At 47.4% G+C, this 14,067-nt stretch overlaps 1 protein-coding gene across 2 annotated transcripts in view; it reads left to right on the top strand.

Annotated features, from left to right (window-relative positions):
- Positions 1–1,828: 1,828 nt before the first annotated feature.
- The window catches only part of CKAP2L (cytoskeleton associated protein 2 like), a 37,093-nt gene continuing 24,854 nt past the window's right edge, over positions 1,829–14,067 (top strand). Inside the window, exons 1-4 of one of the 2 annotated variants that reach the window (XM_040414608.1) lie at positions 1,841–1,911; positions 5,739–5,808; positions 8,524–8,584; positions 9,986–11,034. In XM_040414608.1, the coding sequence (XP_040270542.1) occupies positions 1,872–1,911; positions 5,739–5,808; positions 8,524–8,584; positions 9,986–11,034 (1,220 nt within the window). In that variant the 5' untranslated portion in view covers positions 1,841–1,871. Of the gene's footprint in view, positions 1,912–5,738; positions 5,809–8,523; positions 8,585–9,985; positions 11,035–14,067 lie in introns of both variants that reach the window. The other variant, XM_040414609.1, reaches the window with a different exon arrangement.

Here is a 14,067-nt window from a genome sequence, read left to right as displayed (position 1 = left end):
CCCCCATACAAGATACTCCCTCAGCATCCACCCCATACAAGATACCCCCTGCCTCAGCATCCACCCCATACAAGACACCCCCTCCCTCAGTATCCATGCAGCTGCCCCCCCATACAAGTTACCCCCTCCCTTAGCATCCACGCAACTGCCCCCCCATACAAGATACCCCCTCCCTCAGCATCCACCCCATACAAGACACCCCCTCCCTCAGTATCCATGCAGCTGCCCCCCCATACAAGTTACCCCCTCCCTTAGCATCCACGCAACTGCCCCCCCATACAAGATACCCCCTCCCTCAGCATCCACGCAGCTGTCCACCCCATACAAGACACCCCCTCCCTCAGCATCCACGCAGCTGCCCCCCCATACAAGATACCCCATCCCTCAGCATCCACACAGCTGCCCCCCATACAAGACACCCCCTCCCTCAGCATACACACAGCTGTCCACCCATATGAGACCCCCTCCCTCAGCATCCACGCTGCCCACCCCTCCCTCAGCATCCACGCAGCTGCCCCCCCATACAAGATACCCCCTCCCTCAGCATTCCCCCATGCAAGATACCCCCTCCCTCAGCATCCACACAGCTGCCCCCCCCCCCCATACAAGATACCCCCTCCCTCAGCATCCACGCAGCTGCTCCCCCCTCCCCCGGTGTACAATCCCTCACAGCACATCCCCAACAGTTTCAGTACCAAATAAGTTACTTAATCAGTAGGTTCCGCGTACTTCTACAACGCTGCAGGAGTTTTTTAGTTCACTCCCCGCGCTGCTGACCCTAGCGAGCTCCATGATAGTATGATACATGTGAAAGAGCGCGGCTCTCCTATTTCCGATCCACGTGATCTAGGAGTGCCACGTGATGTTATGACGTCAGCAGGTCCTTCCCGAATATAGTATTTAGCCATTACCATAGTAGGAGGGACTAGGAACGGGCATGGGGGCCTAATGATTTCTGTGTACGCCCCTGGCAGTGATTTTCCCGCATCACTTGTGCGTTGCGTGAAAATCGCAGCAAGCTCTATATTGTGCATTTTTCACGCAACGCACCGGCATCTTGTCCGGCCCTTACACGCGACGCCCGTGTGAAAGATGCCTTACAGAAAAGGATAGGACTGTTCTATTAGGGGCCAGCTGTTCCTTTCCACAAAATACAGAATGCACACGGACGTCATCCGTATTTTTTGCAGGACCATGTTTTCCGGACCGCTAAATACATATAGCTCGTGTGCATGAGCCCTTATGGGACATCCTATAGAACCAGTTAGAATCTCCTCACACAGAGTTACGGTAAATACTGGGGTCTGCAGTTTTATTTCGCACTCATTGCTATGGACATGTGTGGTGGGTTTTTGGCAGTAAACGGCAAACAACGGGTGTGGCATACACTGGTCTGAGAAAAGGGGAGTACTGCGCACTTCTGCGCCCTGTCCCCTCTCACCGTCTCCCCTGCACACTGCGCCGGATCACCAGCTGTGCAGGGAATTGCAAAGAGTCGTCTACACCTCCGGACTCCGGAGCAGCACAACGCTAACACTGACGCCTCTGCACAGCCCAGCCCACTGAGTCTGGCCACAACAGTTCACACCACGCCCACTGACTACTGCTGCCCAATCAGCAGTGACTGTATAACACGGCCGTCCAATAAGCGACAAGCTGAATTCTGCAGCCTCCACGCTAGCCGAGACCGCGCTGTCGCTGTTGTCCTTGTCAATAAAGTTTTATGGAGGAGGAGAAAAAACAAAAACAAACCAAATGTTCAGAGAGAAGGTGATTGGTTGCTTTTCCCTAGGTCGCAGAACCTTATTGGTTGGTTGGTTTGAACTGAGGCGGTTGTGAAGAAAGTGAGGTCAGCGGCCACTGCGCTCCAAATGGATATAATGGAAGGGAAGCGGAGTCTGACAGCACAAGGTGAGCTCTGTCATAGGTGCAGGTAGACGGGTGTGCCCCTCCTGCTGCACCCGCAGCTCACAGCCGCCTGCCTTGCATTCTATTCTAGTAATCCCCAATAGAATCCTCAGATCCTATACTGCAGGGATCAGCAACCTTCGGCACTGCAGCTGCTGTGAAACTACAACTCCCAGCATGCAAACTTTCTTGGCAGTTTTTGTAACTCCCATGAAAGTGAAAGGAGGATTCTGGGAGTTGTAGTTTCAGAACAGCTAGAGGTTGCTGATCCCTGCTGTAGGGGCTGTCTCCTAGAAATGCTTTGTATATCTATCTATCTCTATATGCCTCACGAACCTGTGGCAGACAATGGGCGCCAATGATTATGCCGGTGTTTATAGAAATCCTCACTACAATGGGAGTTGTGGAAATAGCGGAGCACCGGCTCGCTCACCTGTTTCCATAAGGCCGGCCACCTGGGTCTGGCGCTTACTCCTGTGTCGCCAAGGAAACGGTGAGATTGGGCAACCCCTTTAATACTCCCGGTAACCCAAAAATTGTTGCAGCTATTGGCCACCACATTGTCGTAGCTATTGGCCACCACATTGTGGTCAGCTTGTGTAGACCCAGGCGAGAGCTCCTTCACACAGAATAATCATTAGGCTGAGTTCACATCACGTTCTGTTCTGATCCGTCAGAGAAAGGAAAAAAACGGATCTCAGGCGGAAGCGGCTCAAACGGATGGTAACTGATGCAACAGGATTTTATATATTTTTTAAATTCTCTTCTTCTGACGGATTGGAAGAATGAAAAGCTAAACGGTGATGTGAACTCAGCCTTAGGCTAAGTTCACACGAACGTGTGTGATCCGTGGCCGTATTATAGACCTAATACACGGCCACAGTTCCGTGTGCATTCCGCATCACGGATGCGGACCCATTCACTTCAATGGGTCTACAAATCCGGAATTGCGGAACGGGCGCACGGAACGGGACCCCTCGGAAGCACTACGGAGTGCTTCCTTGGGGTTGCGTCCCGTACTTCCGTTACGCAAAAAGATAGAACATGTCCTATCTTTTTGCGGAACGGGCGGATCGCGGACCCATTAAAGTGAATGGGTCCGCGATCCGATGCGGCTGACCTACGGCCGGCGATCGTGCATTGCGGCACGGGCATGGGTCACACACGTTCGTGTGAACTCTGCCTTATCAGGGATGAGTATTTGTAGGAACGCCTGTTCCTGATAATTGCCCTGTGTAAAGGTGTGGGCCAGCGCCCCCTCTGAATCATCATTTCTGGGCAGTGTAATGAAGGATCTGCAGCCCAGGATCAGTCATTCTCTATGGGGATGAACAATCACAGCAGTGATCGCTCATCCCCCATACAGTGGACGTGATTGCTGCCCGTAAGCACAACTCTCACCTCTTCTGACAAGCAGGCAATTATCGGGAACATTTACAAAACTGTAAGTCGTGAGCTGAGGCCTCCATTGATCAGACTTGTTTCCCTGCAGAACATTTTTGGTAGCCACTAACCACAGTATACCAGGAACACAACCCACAAGATCTTCCGTCCGTCTAGTTGATCCACTTGTCTAGCCATCACAGTGTGCCCCTTGTTAAAGCAGCTCAGATCCTTACACTCTCCAATTTACCTACTTCTGTCTCTTTTATGTCAAGAACTGCGTGATCACTTACTTCCTAATATATCCCACCTCTTGACAGGTGTCGTTGCCATGGTGATAATAAAATTATTGACATCACCTTATAAGGCTCCATTCACACATCCGTGATAATGGGTCCGCATCCCTTCCGCAAATTGCGGAACGGGTGCGGACCCGTTCATTCTCTATGGGGACGGAATGGATGCGGAGAGCACACTATGTGCTCTCCGCATCTGCATTTCCGGAGCATGCCGCTGATCTTCCAGTCAGTGGCTCCCAAAAAAAATAGAACATGTTCTATTCTTGTCCGCAATTGCGGACAAGATTAGGCATTTTCTATTATACTGCCGGTGTTCTGCCAAATCTCTATACCTTGCCAAAAGTCTATACCGGAAGTGACGAGGCCGCCAAGGAATCAGCTGGAGGAGGGTGTACGCGGCGCTGCGCAGGCGCACATCCACCGGCTTAGCAAAGAATTATTGCTGCGCCGCGATAAGTGCGCGTCCGCACTTAGGGGTATAGAGATTTTGCAGCGCAAAATGTTTTATCAGATCTCCCTACCCCTGAGTGCGCACGCGCCCACAAATCATCAGTTGCAGTTCAGCTCTACTATGTGGTGAGCTCGGTATCCAGCACTCAGCTCTGCGGTAAGGATGAACTGCAACTGATGATTTGTGGGCGCGTGTGCACTCAGGGGTAGGGAGATCTGATAAAACATTTTGCGCTGCAAAATCTCTATACCCCTAAGTGCGCACGCGCGGTGTACGAAGTACTTCTATCGCGCGCAGCAATAATTCTTTGCTAAGCCGGTGGATATGCGCCGCGTACACCCTCCAGCTGATTCCTTGGCGGCCTCGTCACTTCCGGTATAGACTTTTGGCAAGGTATAGAGATTTGACAGAACACCGGCAATGTGCGGTCCGCAAAATAAGGAATCCGTGGATCTGCAAAACACATACGGATGTGTGAATAGACCCTCTTTTTCGATATTGATGACCTATGCAACGGTGAGCAGGTATACAAAGAAGAGAAGGCCATGGTTGCAGCCATCTGATACTCATGATAGGTCATCAGTCTAAAAAAAAAAGGGTGGACAAAACCCTTTAAAAGGGTATTCGGCTTGTAACCAGTTGCCTCCTATCCACAGGATAGTGGATAACTATTAGGGCTTATGCACACGACCGTTGGTGTTTTGCGATCTGCAAATTGCATTTCCGCAAAACGTGGATACCGTCCATGTTCATTCCGCATTTTACGGAACGGCCGGCCCCTAATAGACCAGTCCTATCCTTGTCCGTAAAGTGGACAATAATAGGACAAGTTCTATTTTATTTCGCAGAACGGACATACAGAAACGAAATGCACACAGTCATGTCCGTTTTTTTTTTGCGGCCTCATTGAAATGAATTTTTCCGCGTATGGGCCACACAAAAAAAACCGGAATGGACACAGATAAAAAAATAACTTGGTGTGGATGAGCCCCAAGATTGATGTGGATCTGATCTCTGGGCCCTGCAGAGAACCAGAACCCCGTACCCTGTGGGACCCCATGCCTCTCCTGTTCCCAAAATGAATGGAGCCGCAGGTTGAGCATTCGCACTGCCACCCCCATTCATCTTTGTGGGACTGTCTGAGATAGTACAAGTGCTCAGTTCTGGCGGTCCCATAAGGATGAATGGAACGGCAGTGCGCATGCTCAACCTGCGGCTCGATTCATTTCAGGGGGTCCCCGTTCTAATGATCGGTGGGGATCTAAGTGGATCTACTTATATAATTTAGCTGTTAGTATATATTTTGTATATTTGTCGCTGCTAAGAACTAAGTAGCATATTCCAGCGCGTCCATTGAGGGGTCCTGCCGTGTCGTGCGCATGCAGCCAGGCTGTCTATAGCAAGAGCTGTTCTTTGCAGCAGTTGTCATTTCTGGCTACTAGGCCGGGCACCCCCATTATTGCCTCTTTGTGCTCTTCGCTCTGTTTTCCAATCTAGGTTCTATTTTCAGGGGGTCCCCGGGGGCAGGCAACAACCTGCATTATAGGATGCATTACCAACCCTTAATTCTGAGAATCGGAGTCGGGGGAGAGGAAACTTAGTTAAATTTAATTTAAGACAGTTTGCATAAAATTCTGAGTCGACCTGATGCGATCACATAGTACAGTGTGTATGTCATCCGTTCCTTTTCCTTGCAGAAGAGCGTCGGTTGAAGCTTCTTGAATATTTGGAAGCAAAAGGGAAGCTAAAGCCTCAAGACAACTGCAAGTAGGTGCACACTTCTGGGTTTTGTCATAAGGCTACTTTAACACTTGCGGCAGAGTGATCCGGCAATCTGCATGCAAGGGGACAGCATTTGTAGACGGATCCGGATGCAGATCCGTCTCACAAATGCATTGCAAGAACGGATCCGTCTGTCCGTTTGTCATACGGACAAACGGATCCATTTCTTTTCTTTTATTTATTTTGAACATTTTTAAAGGTCTGCACGTGCGCAGACCGGAAAGGACGGATCCGGCATTGCTGTATTTTTAATGCCGGATCCGGCATTCCGCCAAGTGTTTTTTTGGCCAGAGATAAAACCGTAGCATGCTGCGGTTTTATCTCCGTCCTGATAAGTCAAAAAGACTGAACTGAAGACATCCTGATGCATCCTGAACGGATTTCTCTCCATTCAGAATGCATGGGGATAAAACTGATCAGTTCTTTTCTGGTATTGAGCCTCTAGGACGGAACTCAGTGCTGGAAAAGAAAAACGCTCGTTTGAAAGTACCCTAAAACAGCTTTTCCACTTAATGCACTGTCGGCAGTATGCACGGCCATTCTACAGAGAGACCACCAATCCCTTGTGAACTGCCAGGCCCCTGAGCTGAAAGGGCCTAATTTGTGTTCAGCTGACCAAACTGAGGTGGAATTTTCTATTTTAGGATAGGGTTAAAAACATTTAACTCTTTGTGCCTAAATTCTCCTTCTGTCCTATGACTTTGCACCACCGTGGACACATCGATGGAACACAATTGCCCCCATTGTAAGGCCTCTTTCACCCGTCGCTGAATTACGGACGTGGAACCATTAGATTTTAATGTGTGTTGGCACATCTATGGTTTTCCCAGTGGGTCAGTGGAAAATCCACGGAGACGTGCACTACTCTGGTCCGTGATGCAGACCATCCATTGAAGTGTGTGGGTCCGATAAACATAGACGCCATCCAATTTCAGTCAGTGATTTTTATGGACTATTGGTAGGAGATGCTCTAGATCAGGGGTGCACAACCTTTTTTGGTCCGAGGGCCACATTGTCACATCGCTCTATTTTAAGGGGCCGCAAATAAGAGGACGGCGCTCCCTGGTTATTACCACCTCCTGGCAGTTACAGGCGCCATGCAGTAACCAGTAAGCATTTTCCCTTACTACTGGGGAAAGCGCTTATTGGTTAACACTTTAATAACCAGACCTGAACAGACCCCTTTTTTATGTGTTGGGAATACCAAAATAATTTTTGCAACAATTTTTCACTTGACACATAGGGCCTTATAATTTGATTTTTAGTTTTATTTGGGGGAAACTGTACAAAACATTTTTAAAAAGTATTTTTTTTTTCAAACTATAGCTCCTCATTCTTTTAAATATGCAAACTGCCACCAAAATAAATTATTATAATTAGTTCCCTATTTTGTGTCGGTTGTTTTGTTATATAATACGTATAGTTTCACGTGAATGGGGCGATAATGGCGACGGTTTTGGTTGGTGTGGGTGTTTTTTCTTTTATGTATTTTATAATTTTTTATCTTTTTTTAACTTAATTTTTAGTATATTTCTGCTACAAATAATATTCCCCGAGAGGTCATAAAAAAACCAGTGGGGGACACTGACACTTTTTGTTAATTTTTCACTTTATCCTTTTTTTTTTTTTTTTTTACATTTATTTATTTATTTTATTGTTTTATTTTTTTAAATAATTGGTATAATATGTCCCCCAAAAGGTCATAAAAAGACTGTTGAGGGACAATGAACACTCTGTTTTGCACTTTTTCTTTTTTCTTTTCTATTATTTTTTTCAATATATTTTTGCCACATAATGTGTCCCCCAAGGGATCATAAAAAGACTGTTAGGGGACAGTGAACACTGCAATTTTTCCTTTTAATTTTTTTATTTTTATTTTAGTATTTTTCTTTTTTTTATAATTTTCTTTTTTGTTTTTAAATTTTCTTTGTGTTTTTATTATTATAATTATTATTTTTGCCACATTTTTTTAAATATATTTTTTCCACATAATTTGTCCCCAAGAGGTCACCTTTGGGGTCACAGACTTTTTTTGCACTATTTCCACTGTAACTGGGGCATCTAAAGTAGCCCCAGTTACAGGGGAAACCAGCCTGCTATGGGGGCATTGTACACAGGCAGAGCTGTCAGGGTCTCCTGATCCTGCAGCTCTGCGCCCCCAAGCTGGGTCCACCCTGCACAGCATGCCGCTCATATATCTGAGGGGAAGGCAGAAGCGCTGATACACTGCTTCTGCCTTCTCCTCGGCTCCCCCGCTGTCACTGACAGCTGGGAACAGACCTGCTCCTGCTACAGTGCGGGAGCGGTAATGCTCCATCGTGTGGCGCTGCGGGCAGAAACACAGCTGATTGCTCGATCAGCTGTGTTTCTGTCCATGCGGCCCGCAGGTTGTGCACCCCTGCTCTAGAAAATAATTATCAGCTGAGCAGTGTCCATGGAATATGGATGACACACGGACCAAACACGGATCCTTCACGGATGAACAATTGACCATCTTGTCATGGATGTCATCATGGACGTGTGAAAGAGGCCTAAGTCAGTGGGGTCTATGGCTAGCTGCAACATCCCCTTTAAGAGCAAGTCCTACCTTAAAATAAGTATAAACTAGTAAGGCTATACTGAAGCATTGCAAAAAGTTGGGGGTGATGAGTGGTCTCTATAGTCTTACTTGTAAGTGTTAATTTTCTTGTGTTTGTGCAGGCCATATCTTAAAGATTGCACCAATCTACAGAATAAAAGACCACAAGCGTCTTCTAAACAGGTCGGTGAGAAATGATCCTCTATTTCTATACGTTGTACTGTTTATTTATATAGCCGCTTTTTTTTCTGACACTAATGCCCACACGGCTCACAATACTGGAGAAGAACGCCTTCAGTGTAAAGCTGGCCATACGCATAATGTGTGTGCGGAGCTCCCGACTCTCCCCTCACACATGATGAAATGAATATTATCGCCCTCGTGGCAGTGTCTGGCAGTGGCATTCTCCACTCTCCCCATAGAATACACTTAACACGTGCGGCCGAGCAGAATGTGTATGTGGAAGTTGGGAGAGAGAGAGCTGTTGGCTGAACGATCGTTTAACAGATGGCTATTGAATGTGTATGGGTGGCTTAGTGAGGACCTCTCCCCTCTCCTGACCTGCCTGTTTTAATAGCTTCATGCATTCCCCATGTAATAACAATTCTGGAGCATCTATTCCTATGGCTCTATGTTGTGCCATTCCTTTATTAGTCCTACTAGAAGTTATGAATGAATTGCTAGCAGTCTGCAGTAAGGGTACAGAGGGGAGGTAACCAGTTGGGTGTGTTCCTGCACAGTCTAAAAATGGCAGCACTGATTGGCTAGAGGAAGACTGTGCAGGTACACGCCCCCAACCGGTTACCTCCCCTCTGTACCCTTACTGCAGACTGCTAGCAATTCATTCATAACTTCTAGTAGGACTAATAAAGGAATGGCACAACATAGAGCCATAGGAATAGATGCTCCAGAATTGTTATTACATGGAGAATGCATGAAGATATAAAAACTGGCATGTCAGGAGAGGGGAGAGGTCTTCTTTAAGAGTATGCATATACTTCTCATTCTGCCTTACAGAGAACCTGTCACACTGACATGAAGTCTTCTCTGAGGGCATTATGTGATGGAGCCGAGTCCTATCGGTGATTGACTGTTATCTCTGTATACACAGGATAGGCTCTCATTCACTGAATGGGACCACCCGCTGGACTCCTAAGCTCAGAAAGGCAGAGATTTCAATGAAAAAGTGACAAGTTATACTGATACTTTTCCCACAAAACTATTATTAATTAAGTCTGGCATTTTAGACGCCAGTCTTAATAAGGCCCGGCACTGGCAGTGGATCCACCAAAGTTATGTAGAGGCGCCGATGGTTCCACTGCCGCTTCCTAGCTGTCTTACATTTAAACCATTTTCAACACCTAAACCCCTTCCCCGTCCATGGAAATAACAGAAGTGCCAGCACATAACTGAAACTAACAGCACCAGACGGACCCGGTTATCTATATGTGGTCTGACGGGATTTGGTTTTCTGATACTTTTGATGGAATCTGTAACGGAGACCCCGAGCAGACCCTCTGAAGCTGAGGTACGCTCAGCCTTGCATTTCTCTTGTAGTAATTGTATTTCGGTGTATTGTTCTAGATCTGTGAGACAAAGAAATATGCTTCAAATAAAGCTTCACACTTTGCTTTTGAATCGAAAAAGAGCAAAACCTCAAATGCCGGACCACTTCTACATAAAACAAGCTCCGGAAAGATACCTGCGCAGCAGACTGTCTCATCCAACAAACCGGTGGATAAAATGTCATCCCGAAACCCTCTGCCACCTAAAGGCAGTCTACCAAGAGCGAGACCGGAACAGATCGGAGGAAGGACATTACAAGCCTCTCTTGTACCCAAGTCCAATGCTAGAAAGCAGGGAAGAAGTGAAGAGTCGGACGTCAAATTAACTGTTATTTTGACAAAAAAACAACCTAGAGATAAACCTGAAATCTGTGTGATGGGCAAGACATCTACTATGAGAGGCCAGCCGGGGCCGCAGCCTAAGAAGAGAGAGCAGAGCCTATCTCAGTCTAAGCAAATGCCTGCAACTAAAGCCATGACACAGGCCACGAAGGCAAAAATCCTCCAAGAGTCTCAGCCTCCATCCGGGAAGCCTCCGTCCGTGGCCGGCAGTGGACACATCCGCATAGTTTCTAGATTAAGCCTGCCTGGAGCGAAAAGTAAGAGTGCAAGCGAAAGAAGTTTCCTGATTAAGTCTTCAAGGAACGATGGTGTGAGACAGCCGCTGAATGTGCCCGAGGATCGGTTGGAGGGTAATTCTAAAAAACAGACCTGTTCTACCAAACATCTCGCAGCTGCACAGGTGACTTCCTCCACCACCACGGTCCATAGGAAGATCAGCACCAACCCTGTCTCTGCGCCAAAGATAAGACCACACCGTTTGGATTCCTCCTCCAAGACAGTGTCCAATCGTCAGAGTACCCACTTGCTGAATAAACAGGTAGCTCCTCGAAAAAGCGCGGGACCCACTGGATGCAAAAAAGCAGTAGATGGATCCAAGGATGAGTACAATAGAAAGACTCTGCAACAACGTGCAACTAAGGAGGCCACCACAAAGCCTTCCCTCCTGACAACCACTGACGCCACCATACGACCACAGACTCCCAGGATGACTGCAGATGACCGCAAGTATGTGAATGCACTCATATTGTTCTAACATGTAGTAGGGATCGACCGATATCGATTTTTTAGAGCCAATACCGATCTGTGAACTTTCAGGCCGATAGCTGATAATTTATACCGATATTTTATATCTCATAATATATATTATATTAGTTGGTAGTCACTGAGGTGGTGGAAATTGGCATTTGGCACTAGTATATTATAAATGTATATTATAAATGAATAAAGCCCTTAGTTGGTAGTCAATTTATCATTTACATTTATAATATACTAGTGCCAAATGCCAATTTCCACACCATCCCCCCTCCTCACTGACTTTATTAACCCCTATCAGACCTCAGATTAATAAAATTAAAAACTCCTCACCTCTCCTGCTTGCGGCTCCTCTTCATCTCCGGCGTCTCGCTCCCCTGACTTCTCCGGCCCGCGCAGCACTGTCACCTGATAGCGTGCAGCGCCAGGTCATAGTGCGCGCACTACGTCCTGACGCTGTACAGGGTCAGGACAGGTAGTAGAAGACCAGGGAGGGTGAGTATCTTCCCCGCTCTCTGCACCGGATGCATACTAGTGCGCGCTTCCATAATGGAATTAATCGCTTTATACGCATTATCGGTATATCGGCAAGGTTAGATGCCGATAATGTACAAAATCCGGAATGTCGGCCGATAATCGGTCGATCCCTAACAGAAGGGAATCTTTCATTTAGATTAAATTACATGATATTTATGTAGTGTGGGTTGTTACAGATTCATCAATAACAAATGTGGGGGGGGGGGGGGGGAAGTATTTTTTCAATTTTCTCCATTGAAAAGCATTTTTTCAGTGGTAAAAGGTGTAAATGTTTCTACTTGGATTTCTTAAATTTTTTTATTTTATTATTATTATTTTTTTTCTTAACCATTTATTAGTCTCACTAAAATCTATTGCACTGTTAATGCATTGCAATGTGTCTTATTGTGCCATGCTGGCATTCACCAGCAGAGTGCGCTGGAGGCAGGCCTAGTGTCTTCACTAGGTATTGGCCTGTGTGCACTGATATTGGCACCCCACAATCTTATTCGTGGGGTTCCGATAAGAGACAGAGGGAGTCCGCTCCCTCCGTAACTGATTACATTCCGCAGGTGTTGTAGTCCGCGGCATTTGAGAGGTTAAATGGCCGGAATCAGTGCTTCTACCGGTCCGGGCCGTTAGAGTAGAAGCGCGGCTTTCATGTGAGAGCCGAGACCCGTGCAGCGCTTAAGCCTGTATTACACAGGCCGATTGATCAAGCAATTGTCAGGAAGGAAGCGTTCTCTCCTGGCAATCACCTGCTCGCTAGAGGAGGAGACTGCTGCTATTACATGCACCGATCTCCTCCGCAGCATAGGGAGGAGCGATCACTATGCCTTTGCTCGTCCCCATGCTGTCTAGTGGTTTGCCAGCGGCAGATCGTAATTAGACAGCACAATCTGCTGCCAGGTGTGCATAAAAATCACGGCAGTATTAGGCCTAGTTCACACTTCAGTGATTTTCAGCCAAGACAAGGTGCGGCTCCAAAACACAGAACGAGTGCAGATCTTTCCATTCTACCTTATCAATGGAGGCTCCATTCCTGGTTTGGGTTTAAAAATCACTGATGGAAATCGCTGAAGTGTGGACAAGGCCTTACACTGCAAGATGGTTGCTAATAAGCGTTCGTATGAACACTCGCTAGCGATCATCTGCCGAAAAATCGGCAGGTGTAATAGAGCATTTAGACTGTGCTACCATAAAAAGGTGGCGGCCCAGCCTAGGGCCCTTTAGTGACCGTCGTAAAAAGGCGTATTGGTGGTCACTAAGGGGCTAAAAGAGTTGTCTCCCTTCAGCAAGTGACATTTACCATGTAGAGAAAGTTAATACAAGACACTTACTAATGTATTGTGATTCTCCATATTACCTCCTTGGCTGGCTGGATTCATTTTTCCATCACATTATACGCTGCTCGTATTCAGAGGTTACGACCACCCTGCAATCCAGCCGTGGGCGCTGTGCTTACACACTATAGGAAAAAAAGCTACTATGCGCAATCGCATGGTATTTTTTTTCCCTACAGTGTGCAAGCACGGCCACCACGGCTGGATTGCAGGGTGGTCGTAACCTCTGAATACAAGCAGCTAGGGATGTCCCGATACCAGTATCGGTATCGGGACCGATACCGGGCATTTGCACGAGTACATGTACTCGTGCAAATGTCCCCGATACCACTGCCGATACCTGTGCGCCGCTTCTTTGTGTCTGTGTCCGTCCGCGGCCCCTGCACCTCGCACAGCTAACAGCTTCACAGGCAGCAGCAGGCAGTGTAATAGGAGCCTAGAGTGGAAGCTGGCCCCGCCCCTCCCCGCCCTCCAACCAATCAGAGGCAACCAGCACAGGGAGCGTAGTGCAGGGACTCAGAGAATCGTCTGACAGTTTATTAGTTAAAAGAATCCAATGAGTCACAGACTGTGTCACCGAGTCCCTGCCAGGCCTCCTGCTCTGCGGCTCCCTGTAAGTCCGTCCGGGGGAAGGGGGGGCATTATTAGCATAGCATGTAGTGGAGCTGTGTGTGTACAGGGTGCATGTAGCAGAGCAGGAAGTCTGGCAGGGACTCGGTGACACAGTCTCTGACTCATTCGATTCGTTTTAACTAATAAACTCTCAGACGATTCTCTGAGTCCCTGCAATAACTATACATTGTAATTACATCAGTCTGCTCCACTGCATTCACTGCAGCAGAGCTGTGTTTGCCAGGAGCGAGTCCCTCCAAAGGTGATAGTGTCTGTCTTCTATGGCCCTGGTCCTTCCCTTCCTGCCTGCAAGCTGCACATTGATCTCTAAAAGCAGGCATTAGGGCAAGAAGAAATATACATTACTGCATGATGGCCACAAGAGTATTATACTGACTCCTTACAGTAGCGTCTCCTTTTGGCCGCCCCATACAGTGTAACGTCTCCTTGTGGCCGTCCCATACAGTATAACGTCTCCTTGTGGCCGTCCCATACAGTATAACGTCTCCTTGTGGCCGCCCCATACAGTGTAACG

The sequence above is a fragment of the Bufo bufo genome, chromosome 1, assembly GCF_905171765.1.
Source record: "Bufo bufo chromosome 1, aBufBuf1.1, whole genome shotgun sequence".
Taxonomy (NCBI): domain Eukaryota; kingdom Metazoa; phylum Chordata; class Amphibia; order Anura; family Bufonidae; genus Bufo; species Bufo bufo.
This window is presented reverse-complemented; position numbering and strand designations above follow the sequence as displayed.